Here is a 10,868-nt window from a genome sequence, read left to right as displayed (position 1 = left end):
TCCCTTTCCGGCCGAAGCGGGGCTGAAAAGTGGGGGAGGCGGGGCGGGGCGGGGGGGGGGGGTTCTCTTTGCCTCCCGGGGACGTGTTTTGCGTGGGGAAAACACCCGCGTCCTGCGGGGCGGGAGCGCTGCGGGCGGAGCCCGCTCCCCGCCGCGGCCGTGACGGTCCCGGCCCCGCCCGCTCCGGCCCCGCCCCCTCCCCCTCCCCTCCCCCCCTTCCGCGACGGACGTGCCGAGGCGCGCGGCGGCCCTTCACGGGGGTGAGGCGTGCGCGAGCGGCCCCTGGGAGCCAATGGGAGCCCGCGGGGGGCGGGGCCGCCGGTTCCCCTCAGCCTTTGCGCGCGGGGCGGTGGCGGCGGCGGAGGTATGTCGGTGGCGTTCGTGCCGGAGCGGCTGCGCGGGAAGGCGGAGGTGAACCAGGAGACGCTGCAGCGGGTGAGCGCGGCCGTGGCCGTGGTCCGTGGCGGCACGGGCCCTCCCGGCTCGGCTGAGGTAGAGCCGGCCCTGCCCGGCGCGGCCGCGGCCTCGGCCTCGGCCTCGGCCTCGGCGGGGGGCGGTAGCGGCTGGCGGCGGTCGTGAGGCGGGCGGTGACGGCGCGCTCCTGTGCCCTAGTTGCTGGAGGAGAACGACCAGCTGATCCGGTGCATCGTGGAGTACCAGAGCAAGGGCCGGGCCACCGACTGCGTGCAGTAAGTCAGCCGCCGCGGGGGCGGGTGCCGGGGCGCGCCGGGCAGCGGGAGGGGCGGCGAGGGGCGGGCGGGCTCCGAGCCCTGCGTGGCCTCGCGTCGCGCTGCCGCCTCCGCGGCAGCCCCCACAGCTTCAGAGTCCCCAGAGTCCGAAGGGGTGAAAGACGCGGCTCCTGCTCGCCAGAGCTTTCCTGCCGTTAAGAAGAAAATGCGGCTGTACTTCTGCAGAGGCTTCCCAAAAACTGTTTTCACGGACCTGTACAGCAAAAATGCCACCGAGTAGGATAAATCTGACGCCTGCTCCTTTTTGTCAACGTTTTTGTTCTGTGCTAATATGAAAACCAGCTCTGCTGTCGAGCAGGCTTCTCCCCTTCCCCCCTGCCCCCGCAACGTGTGTGAAACGCCGAGCGGCATCTCGGAGGAGTGGGGGCGGTCAGCCTGGGGCCCTGCCGCAGCTCGGCTCCTTCTCACGCTCGCAGAGGACCTGAAGGACAGACAGGCCGACGGCGGTTGCTGAGCCTGGGCGCGCGCTGGCCGTACGTTCAGGCCAGCCCAAGAGCGGAGCTTTGTCATCTCTTGCCCCTGGGCTGCTCGCTTGCGGTTCTGCGTCTCTTCGGTATTGATCGTACAAAGATCTTCATGTGCGTGTTTACTATCAAGGTTGGCTAGGAGCACATACTCGGGTTAGAGCGCGCAGTTCAGTGCAGCATACTGGGCTTTAGAACAAGAACAGGATATGGAGGCGTTTGCCCTGCTTTTTTATGATGATGATGATGATTTTCATAGTTTGCTCTTTCTTTCCCTAACAGCAAATCTTGATCGGATTACAAAAACAACTATTAAAGTGTGGGTAGCTTGCTAGAAAAGAACACCTCTCCCAGATACTATGTTTCTTTCTCTCATAGGTACCAGCATATCCTGCATAGAAACCTCATTTATTTAGCTACAATTGCTGATGCGACACCACCCAGCACACAGAAGACTGTAGACTGACTGCGCGTACCCGGACACGAGCAGTGATGCTTTAAGAATCTGTAGAAATACTTAGCTTAGAGTCCCTCTTTGAGAGCTGAGACGGTGCGGTCTATGAAAGGCAGGTAAAAAGTCATCCGTGCTTTTATGTTAAAAACGTGAATGTAGTTTTTGATGTATTAGTAAGCTAGCTTTTTCCCCATTACTGTAAGCAGAACTTTAGGGTGGTAATTTTCACACTCCCTTTTTCCCCTCTAAAAAAACTCCAGGTAGTATACTTCTGAAAATAGCCTGGTTGTCAGGACAGCACTACTAGAGATGCCTTCAGAGGACTCCTGCAGTCTCACTGAAGCAGAGACTGTTTCACGACTAAGGTTGTATAGTAATAGGGTAAGCATTTAGCTAGGTAACTTCTCTCTACCTCCAACATGACAAAAAGAAGTCAGTCGTACGTTGCCATATATATAAGCAGTAGACTGTTTTGTATCTTGTATCATAGGAATTGTGCTTAATAAACTAAAGATGTTCTTTGTAAATTATAATATATTCTGGATTAACGTAACATGTTAACAAAGGAGCAGCTCAGTGGTTTAGTGAAATAGCAATGCTAACTTGTCTAGGAATGATGGGACTGTTGCATAACTTAGAGCAATTAAGTGCAAGGGAGAAATCGAGCCTTTCAGTGAGAAAAGGCTGTGCGTTTGCCCTAGTTGTGTCAAGACTTTTCCTTTTTGCTTGAAATGCTCTGTACTGCAGCCTCTGTAAACAAGTAAATTCTTGCATAAACAAAATGGATTCATATGCTTCCTGGGTATTTGTCAGCATTTATGGTCAGCTGTATGCTTGTGTACTCTTATCCAGAAAGAGCACAGTTTATTTGCACACCTCGGATAGATAGTGCATTTCAGTGGCATGAACAATGTAAGCTAAACTAACAGCCTTGATAATAGTTCTGTCAGGGGGGTAGAGTTTACTTTTTGCTCGCTACCATCAACATTATTTACTCTGTGATTGCTAAAAATTGAAGTAACTTCGTGTTGGCAATGTTAGCAATGAACTACTGGTTCAAAGGCACGGCTAAGGCATCTTCTGTATCATGTTCTCCAGTACAATCTACTTGAAAGAGTAGCCTTAAAAATGCTTCAAACTGTACAGTGCATAAAGTTCATTTTTATATGATGAGTCAGTAATTAGGCAGTTGACAATTTTCAAACTGTTAAATAATCCCATGTTAATGAAATAATATCTTTCTTTACAAACCAAAGTTACAGGTTAAGGTGCTGCTCATTTTCAGCAAGGTGCATATTTTAAACAGGTATGACCTATTAAATGTATATCTTTAATAAAGCAAATAGTTTAATTTTACAGAAGCTTTAAAATACAAAATGTACAGTTCCAGTTCAGAAGCATTAGCTATTCACAAGAAGCACTGCAATAAGGGTAAGTTAACTAAGCACCAAACCCTTGCACTTGGCAGTGTAAGTGAAGTTTAATGGCAAGACTCATTTGCCAAGTGCAACAATTCTTAGAATTACCAGTGTTCAGAACAATCGGAAGCAAAGGACAGAGTAGCACCTACGTGGTCAAAATGCAGACAAACTTTCTTTGATTTCGCAATTCACTTATGTAGGTCCAGAAACTTGCCAGCATTTGTAATTATGAATTAACTGCAAAAACTATAGCAATAATTTTGGCACTTGTTAGAAAAAGTTCAAAATTAAGTGTTTTCATTAACTTCTATGTTGGTCTTACTATGAATAACCAGTAAGTACAACCAAATTTAGGATTTAATATTAGAACTAAATGACAAGATTTAGGAAACTCAAAACCATTCATCAAGTTAAATAACCACCAACATTTTTCAGCAGAGGGTTTTCAAAATTATAGTAGTACAGACCATTAACAATTTACAGACAGAAGCCACACTGATTGTGCAAAGCACATTACTGTAAAAAGTCTATGTACAGCAAACAAATCTCTGTAAACATGGTAAGTATGAAGTTTCAGAAAACATGGTGACAATATCATAAATACAGGCAACATTGGCATCCTCAAACAGCACAAAAGGTAACAATCTGGGCCTGCAAATATGGCCCGTCACCATACAAACAAAAAAGGTGGATGGGTTTTAAATACCCAAATGTTTAATAGTTTTAGTGTTGTGTATACTTTTTATTTATATATATATATATAATGTATTTATTTTTTGGTATCTTTAGATATAGATGTACTTAGTTTGTAAAAACAAAAACAACAAATGTGCTTTATCTTCATTGAAAAATTATGTAGTTAGAACTAATAACCCATTTTACTAGTAGTTAACATATTAGAATGATATGACTTAAGAAAAATACAAAAATAAGATTAATACTGTCAAAACTCTTATACCAGAAAATATTGTGGTTTTTAGACTCTTTCAAAGATGAAATATGAAAATTTAAATAAGCTCTAACTATATAAAGAATCTTCTGTAATCTCAATTAATATACAGTGGGATAGCTATACATATATTTACCATTGTTCTTCAATTTTTAAGCACCAATCACTCTCCCGGATCCACTTTGGTTGGAAGATTATTCCTAATTCCACAGGTTCACTTAATGGCACATATTGACTGCAAATAATTACTTTATCCTTTTAAAAAAAATAATGTTCTTTTAACTAACTGCTACCCCACATTTCAGTTTAGTATCTTCTGAGCCAGCTCACAATTTTTAATCAACTGTAGCATCTGAAATAAGACTTTAAATATATGCAAGTAGTCTTTTAGGCTATACTTTCACACACTTAAGGAGCACTGTGTGGATAATGCCTTTGGCCAAATGAAGCAGTAAGAAATGGTGTATTTATTTGAAAACCAGTGTCATATTATCCACACAGATGCCATCTACTTTAAGCAGCTCAGGTAACATTTGTGACACAAGGTTGAGTGGTTCTGCTGTTCTTAGAGTAAGGAAACTACCACAAAACCCAATTTCGCAACTGTTTCTGCAGCAGTATCATAATGAACTCACTTGTGTGGCACACAAAAAGCTGCTGCTGCACTTCATTTAAAAAGAAGCTGCCCACAGGCCATTTATGGAGAATACAAAGACTTTACAGCTTGTCTGTTATAGATTTAAACACAAACAGTGTTGAGCAAAGTGACCACTATATATTTGCTTCAACATATTCCATGTGTTTCAGTAAGATGTTTAACTATAAATCTATATGAAAAATAGCTATAAAATACAGTGTTTCTTGTATGGTAGTCCTTCAGCAGTTCTTTTAAAAAAAAGGTTTTGAAAGTAAAGGCAATATACACATTTTTAAAAGCATTTCTACATCACAGTTTTGGGCTGTTTCATGTACATCAAACAAACATATTGGCCATATTTGCTCAGCACTGTAAATCAGAATTCAAGAGTTTGTCTATCTCACCCAAATCCCCTCAATTCCATATTTAATGACATAAACAGGACATAGCCAATACACAATTGTGAAACAAAGTATATGTAATTTATGTTCGGCCCTGTGCTGTATTTTCCAATATGAAAAGCAATTAGTACTGATGCAGGTAAGATGGTCTGCGTTCGTGCTTCACTGGAAAAGATTTAAAGCCCTTATTCATCTGTTTGTGCTGGGAGGCCTGTTGTGATTGCTGCTGCTGCGCGTAGGCAAAGTTAGAGGAAATTCCTGCTGCTGAAGCACAGTCGTTGGCTGCTGCCCACATGGGGGACTGGAGGATCTGCATCGTGTCGCTCCACTGGCTGACAGGGCTGCTCATGGGATACAAAGATGTACTCTGACTGGGTAGCGTGTTCGTGACAGAGGACGTATGCTGCCAGGGTGCCTTTGGAGGCCAGGTTTTGGTTTTATTATCCTGAGAAAACAAAATTAGTTGGGTTTGGGGTGGGGTTTTTTGTTTGTTTTAATACCAAAACACTTCTTCTTTGAGACAATACTTATCAACTTATCCCCTCCTTAAGACATTTTCAGAAGATGAGTTTATGTTTGAAAGCAGAATTGATGTATACATCTAGCACTCTCGATTCTTAAAACACCTGCTTATTGAAAAACATTTTTATTTATTTCAGCACATTCGTTTGACACATAGCAGCCCCGCTCTAAGTCAAAATTTCTAGCAAGACAGGTAATAAATCTGGTGATACTTTAGTTTTCTCTGCACAGACAATTAAAATTGGCTGTGTTGCCTCTTAGCTAGAAATCTTTGGTTTTGTGATAATTTCTGCTACAAGGGAAAAAAAGAAAGTGATTTCCAATTTTAATATTTAAACGTGGCGACTTTGATAAAAGCATCTAGTACTACCTGAGCGCAAATGGTTTGGGTTTTAGCTGAGGTAAGCAATCTGAAGATACAGATACTATTCTAGTTGTTTTCCTAGTGTAAACCACCCCAAAATGCAAACAGGAAAAATGACTAAGCAAAGCCATTTTCAGCTTACCTGATTACGGTCATCTGCTGCAGAAAGAAGAGGTGGTGACGGTAACGTACTAGGTTCCTGTTCGCCACTACTGTGTTTTCTGCCCAAAAGAGGTAAAATTTACTTTTTTTTTTTGTAAAAATGACTCACCCACATTAGTCTGCCACTGGCATATACCATTTTGTAGTTTCAGTCTGTCATACTTGACAGCCTAGAATGTGTACTGACGTTTCATCTTGTTTCACGTATTTTTGCTCAGTAGAGGTAAAAGCAGCAATGCAGAAAGAAATTCATTACTGAATACTGTCAGAGGCTTGACAGTGCCATAGTTTTTTGAGCTACAGCTTCAGCAACATGCATGCATTTTTGTAGAGGTGAAAGGAAGATGGGCTAGTCTTCTGCCCACTTTGAAGAAGTCTGCCAGAAATTGCCTTTTTTTCTTCTGTTATCTGCTCTCATTTGTTTTGTTTTGTTTTTTTTTTAAAGTATCTTTTCTGAAATAACTTTACAGACAAGACAAAAGAAACAGTTGAGCAAGTGAAACATCTGCTGAAGCACGGTGACTTTACTGAGGAAAAGTGTTATACCTTTGGTTTAAATTTGTAACCTAATACCTAATATCAAATAGAAGTCCTTGACCATGTGCATTCTGAAAGATTTTTATCTTGGGGGGGTGGGGGGGTTAGATTAAAGCAGAATCTTTTATCCTTTCACCCTTTGTTAAAAAAAAAAAAAAAAAATCACCATGCTCCAATCATCAGGCCTCCATAGGTAAGCAGTCCTTTGCAGGTCAGCTTTAGAACGCTCAACCCTTTTGCCTTCTCTTACTGTATAGTTTTAGCTATGGTATTTTGCCTGGCCCTCACTTGTAGAATGTTTTTCTTCCTAAAAGTAACAAGACAGTAGTACTGTTACTTCAGCTTAAGTTTTTATTTAATGAAGCACACTCTGTGGAAACTTTCTTATGCTCTTCAGAGCATTACATAAAGCACAGGCTTTTGTTCTTCTTGCTCCATGATCAATCTCTACATATCTGGTGGCTTGGCAGATTAATTCAATTCACCCATTATAGGCTTATTGTGTTTTCCTTCCCTACTTCTTTTTTTAAAACCACAAATAATTACTACTTTTTCTGTGACTGCTTATTAGATAGCTCTCTTCCGTAACTTCAATTTAGCATTTATTGAAGCTCAGTTCCTGTCCCCTCTATATAAAGTCTTGGTAATTGTAAAGATTCAGAAGACAGCTCCTCTTTTGGTCAATTCCTTTCAACCTGCTTGCCTTAGTCTCATTATTTTAAATTCCAGTATACTTCCTTTCTGGCAATGCATATAAAAATAGCTATCCAGATATAATCTGCAGGAAACTGGCAGTACATCCACTGACTTTTTCCTATCACCAAAAAGCAGACAATCTTGTATCTAAACGTATTGACTCCAAATTACTCTGTGATCTAAACAAATATAGATTATTTGGCCACCAAACTAGCTTATTTTTAGAAAAGGCTCATGAAAAATAGTTCGAGAGAATGATCCCAGGTTGGAATTGGGTTGGTATTCATGCTTCACCTTGTGCCTTTTATTGTCTTAACTACCCTCTACTATGGAATCACCGAGGTTCCAAAGATACCCAGCTTCTGGCCCTTTAGAAAAGCAGAAAGCAATTGTTGTAATTCATACTACTACTTTTAAGTGGATTGTTCATAGCTCAAAATCCTGTCTTAGTTTCTAAGGTACTAAGCTTATTTATGAATGCAATTAAGCCTCCTCTTCATATTGTCAGAAATAAAGGACCAAATAGGCATGTATTTATGACTACTAAAACGGCAGTGGTAGGCAAGTTGAGACAAAAGTCTGCACAACATTATCAGCAGTATTTCCCGAGTGCCACCAAGTTGCAGTAGAAGCCAGGAAATAAGAACTTGCTGGCATCAAAATGCACATTAGGGGCATGACAAAGCTGCAGTGAAGTACACAGTTTAGAAAACCCAATTCAACGATGATCTCTAATGCCTCACTAGTTTAGAAAGAAACTACATCCAAAATAGATCATCTTGGAAGAGAGAAAGCATCAGATCTTTTCTAGACATACTGATTTCAGCTAACAACTAGCTATTTGCACAGAGGAGACAGCTACTAATATAACTCAAATTGGGAATCCCTAGCATTGAAGTCAGATACTCTATACACTGATCTGTATCATCAGTGTAGTATGCAAACTGACATTTGTTTAACTGTCTAATTAGCAGGAATTTCCTTTGTGTGGCTACTCAAATGAAATTATCAAAAAAAAAAAAAGAAAAATCTTATGGAGTGGTATGTATTTCTGTTCGTTTTGCTCACCTTCTCTGCTTTACAGCAGCAACAAGGTCTGGCCCTGAGAACATGGAGAACAAACTGTCTCCATTAGCTGAGGAGGTCTCGTCACTTGAGCTGGCAGAGTCTCCTTGAGTACCAGACCAGCTATTTGTCACATCACTGTAAGACAAAAAGTTGTATTAGTCCTTGTATTTATAGTACCTGATCCAGACTGTACGCCCTAGTTAGGTATGCTGAATCTTTGTCACAGGTGATACCTAAGACCACAAAGAAATTTCAATACTTTGTAAGATGTACCAGTAATACAAATACTTATTTACTTCTGAGTGATCACATCAACTGCTTTGTCCATTACAGTCACTTTATATATATTTTACTAAAACAATTATATAAATCAAAAGTGCCTTTCTTGGTCAGGAAGGAGAAACAAGTGATCCTTGGGTTTGGACTCACTAAGTACTTGACTTTTTCATTGCAAAACTGAGCTAGAACACATACTTGTCCTACTGGTTTTAAGCTAGCTTGAGAGTCACAGCTATTAAATGATGGACAAATGGACAGAGAATCTTGAAACACTTCTGTCATAATACGTAATTATGATTTGGAAGAAATTAAGAACGACTAACATACTTGCTGTAAGGTACCTGCCTTACAGTAGCAAGATTCAACGGCTAAAATCTGGAAAGCTGAATTCAGTCAGGCACTGCAGCTTTGACAGCATCACTTTTCATCAAAACTAGGTCTTAAAGGTTTTCGAAATAACTTAAAGAAAACTATTCTGAATGAATCTGTGCTATGAATTCCTTATTTCCTCTGTTCGAGTCAAAGTCAGTAGACATTCCACTCTAAAGAAAGACATCAAACAAATGTCGGTGCTTCGGTATCAGCAAAGCAGGAAGGGCTCAGATTTCTCACTCTTGACATAATGAAGTGCATGCAGCTTTCACAGATGCAGCAGCAACTGGAAAAAACACGCAGTATTCCCACATTCTGCCAAGTTTGAGTGTCAAATAGACTCATATATAATAAAAGTATGTAGCCTGTCCAATCTCTTACCCTTCTGTGAAATACTCAGGAAAGGGCCAGGTTTTATGAGGATCATCAGGAAGAGGCCAGTTGCTACGTGTGTTGCTTGGACGACGGACATGCTGTGCTTGCCTTTTTTGTTGCATAGCCTGGTTGACCCCAGCAACATAGCGGGCAAATTCTGGATCTGAACCAACTGAATAAAAGAAACCAAGAAGTCAGTTGCTGACATTCAGCTATTTCTACTGCACTTATCCCCCTCTTTTAATCTTTTAGGCTTGACCATACCCCACAACAGCAAGTAATTCCCTCACTGATAATAAATGCCAGACAACAGTTGATACCTCTTCATGGAGCAGCAAAGAACACTGAATAGGACATGTTTTTAAAAAGTAGATATGCACCGTCCATACATGGTGGATAATAATTCTCACGTGGAAGTACACCTGCCCCTTGCATTTGATCAGGGAAATGGTATTTGTCACTATGATTGTGTCTACACACTGAAAGAAAGGTCCAATATCCCATCAGCAGACACTGATGGAATTAAAGCCTGTATATTAATCCAAGCTCAGAGAAAAAGAACATACCAATTATTGTAGTTGATTCCAGATTGCAACATGATTTCCAGCTATGTTGTGATCCTGCTTACTTCAAGAAATCAGAATTTCAGATTGATAATATTAGAACACACAGCCCAGATATTGCCTACTTCCTACAAAGACTAGACAACAATTTCGAAAACATTCTGATCCTGACCTGCAAAATATTTCAGAATAAGATTGATATTTACAGAAAAAAACAGTAATTCTTAAAAACTCTTCCATTATTAAAGTGCTATATATGTCCCAAGCATTTGATAAGTGATCTGAGAAGTGATAAGCATGATCTTGAGCAGACACAGCAAAAGCCTTAATCCAAAAAATCCAAAAGTGTTTTAAATGCTCAATTGATCAGACCAAACAATCCATGTATTAAAAAGAATGCTGTTATGAGTCAGTGTAATTCAGTTTCCACAGCTTCTGTTTCTTTCTGCCTTTTTTTTTTTTTTTTTTTTTTTTCCTCCTTTCTTTTTCCTGAGGGAAATCTTTGCAATCCGACTGGATTAATGGAAAATGTCTAGACTACATGCATGGTAATTGCAGCAGGAAGTACAGAGCTGCTGGTCACAGTTTTAAATTAAGAGTGAAGACTGAAGAACATCCAACAAGCATGCACAGCTCAGAAAGCAGAAGTCAGTCTTTCATGTGATGGCTTCCCTACGTTCAATTCAGCATTTAGAAGAAAAGTTTCCTTGTTTTCATCTGGCACATTCAGAAAAGAGCTTCACAATGTTTTGTTGCATGGAAATTAAAACAAGGAAGAAAATAATTTTGTTTCTATACATCCTTTGTTATATAAGCAAGGGACAGAGCTATCTGACAGCTGTATACAAACAAAAT

The 10,868-nt window shown here is 41.0% G+C and overlaps 2 protein-coding genes across 4 annotated transcripts in view; one reads left to right on the top strand and one right to left on the bottom strand.

Moving 5' to 3' along the window:
- Positions 1–293: 293 nt before the first annotated feature.
- SS18L2 (SS18 like 2) lies at positions 294–2,453 on the top strand. The gene is made up of 3 exons (XM_030024762.2): positions 294–435; positions 613–689; positions 1,592–2,453. Exons 1-3 carry the CDS (start codon positions 367–369, stop codon positions 1,677–1,679), a joined length of 234 nt encoding a protein of 77 aa, XP_029880622.1. The 5' UTR covers positions 294–366; the 3' UTR covers positions 1,680–2,453.
- Positions 2,454–2,669: 216 nt separating this feature from the next.
- Positions 2,670–10,868, bottom strand: part of GARRE1 (granule associated Rac and RHOG effector 1) — a 62,862-nt gene continuing 54,663 nt past the window's right edge. For all 3 annotated transcript variants that reach the window (XM_030024760.2, XM_030024761.2, XM_041125869.1), the window contains 4 exons: positions 9,457–9,622; positions 8,425–8,559; positions 6,104–6,182; positions 2,670–5,520 (listed from right to left, as the gene is read on the bottom strand). In XM_030024760.2, the coding sequence (XP_029880620.1) occupies positions 5,200–5,520; positions 6,104–6,182; positions 8,425–8,559; positions 9,457–9,622 (701 nt within the window). In that variant the 3' untranslated portion in view covers positions 2,670–5,199. The remainder of the gene's footprint in view (positions 5,521–6,103; positions 6,183–8,424; positions 8,560–9,456; positions 9,623–10,868) is intronic.

The sequence above is a fragment of the Aquila chrysaetos genome, chromosome 9, assembly GCF_900496995.4.
Source record: "Aquila chrysaetos chrysaetos chromosome 9, bAquChr1.4, whole genome shotgun sequence".
In the NCBI taxonomy this organism is placed as follows: Eukaryota; Metazoa; Chordata; class Aves; order Accipitriformes; family Accipitridae; genus Aquila; species Aquila chrysaetos.
The sequence above is the reverse complement of the archived record's forward strand: the minus strand, read 5'-3'. Positions and strand labels throughout refer to the sequence as shown.

What these genes read in the sequence shown, in the direction of transcription:
- SS18L2 (XM_030024762.2), top strand. Translation starts at nt 367, where the DNA reads ATGTCGGTGGCGTTCGTGCCGGAGCGGCTGCGCGGGAAGGCGGAGGTG. An exon ending in ACCAGGAGACGCTGCAGCGG is followed by an intron (nt 436 to 612) that starts GTGAGCGCGGCC and finishes CCTGTGCCCTAG; the next exon opens with TTGCTGGAGGAGAACGACCA. An exon ending in CGGGCCACCGACTGCGTGCA is followed by an intron (nt 690 to 1,591) that starts GTAAGTCAGCCG and finishes TTTCTCTCATAG; the next exon opens with GTACCAGCATATCCTGCATA.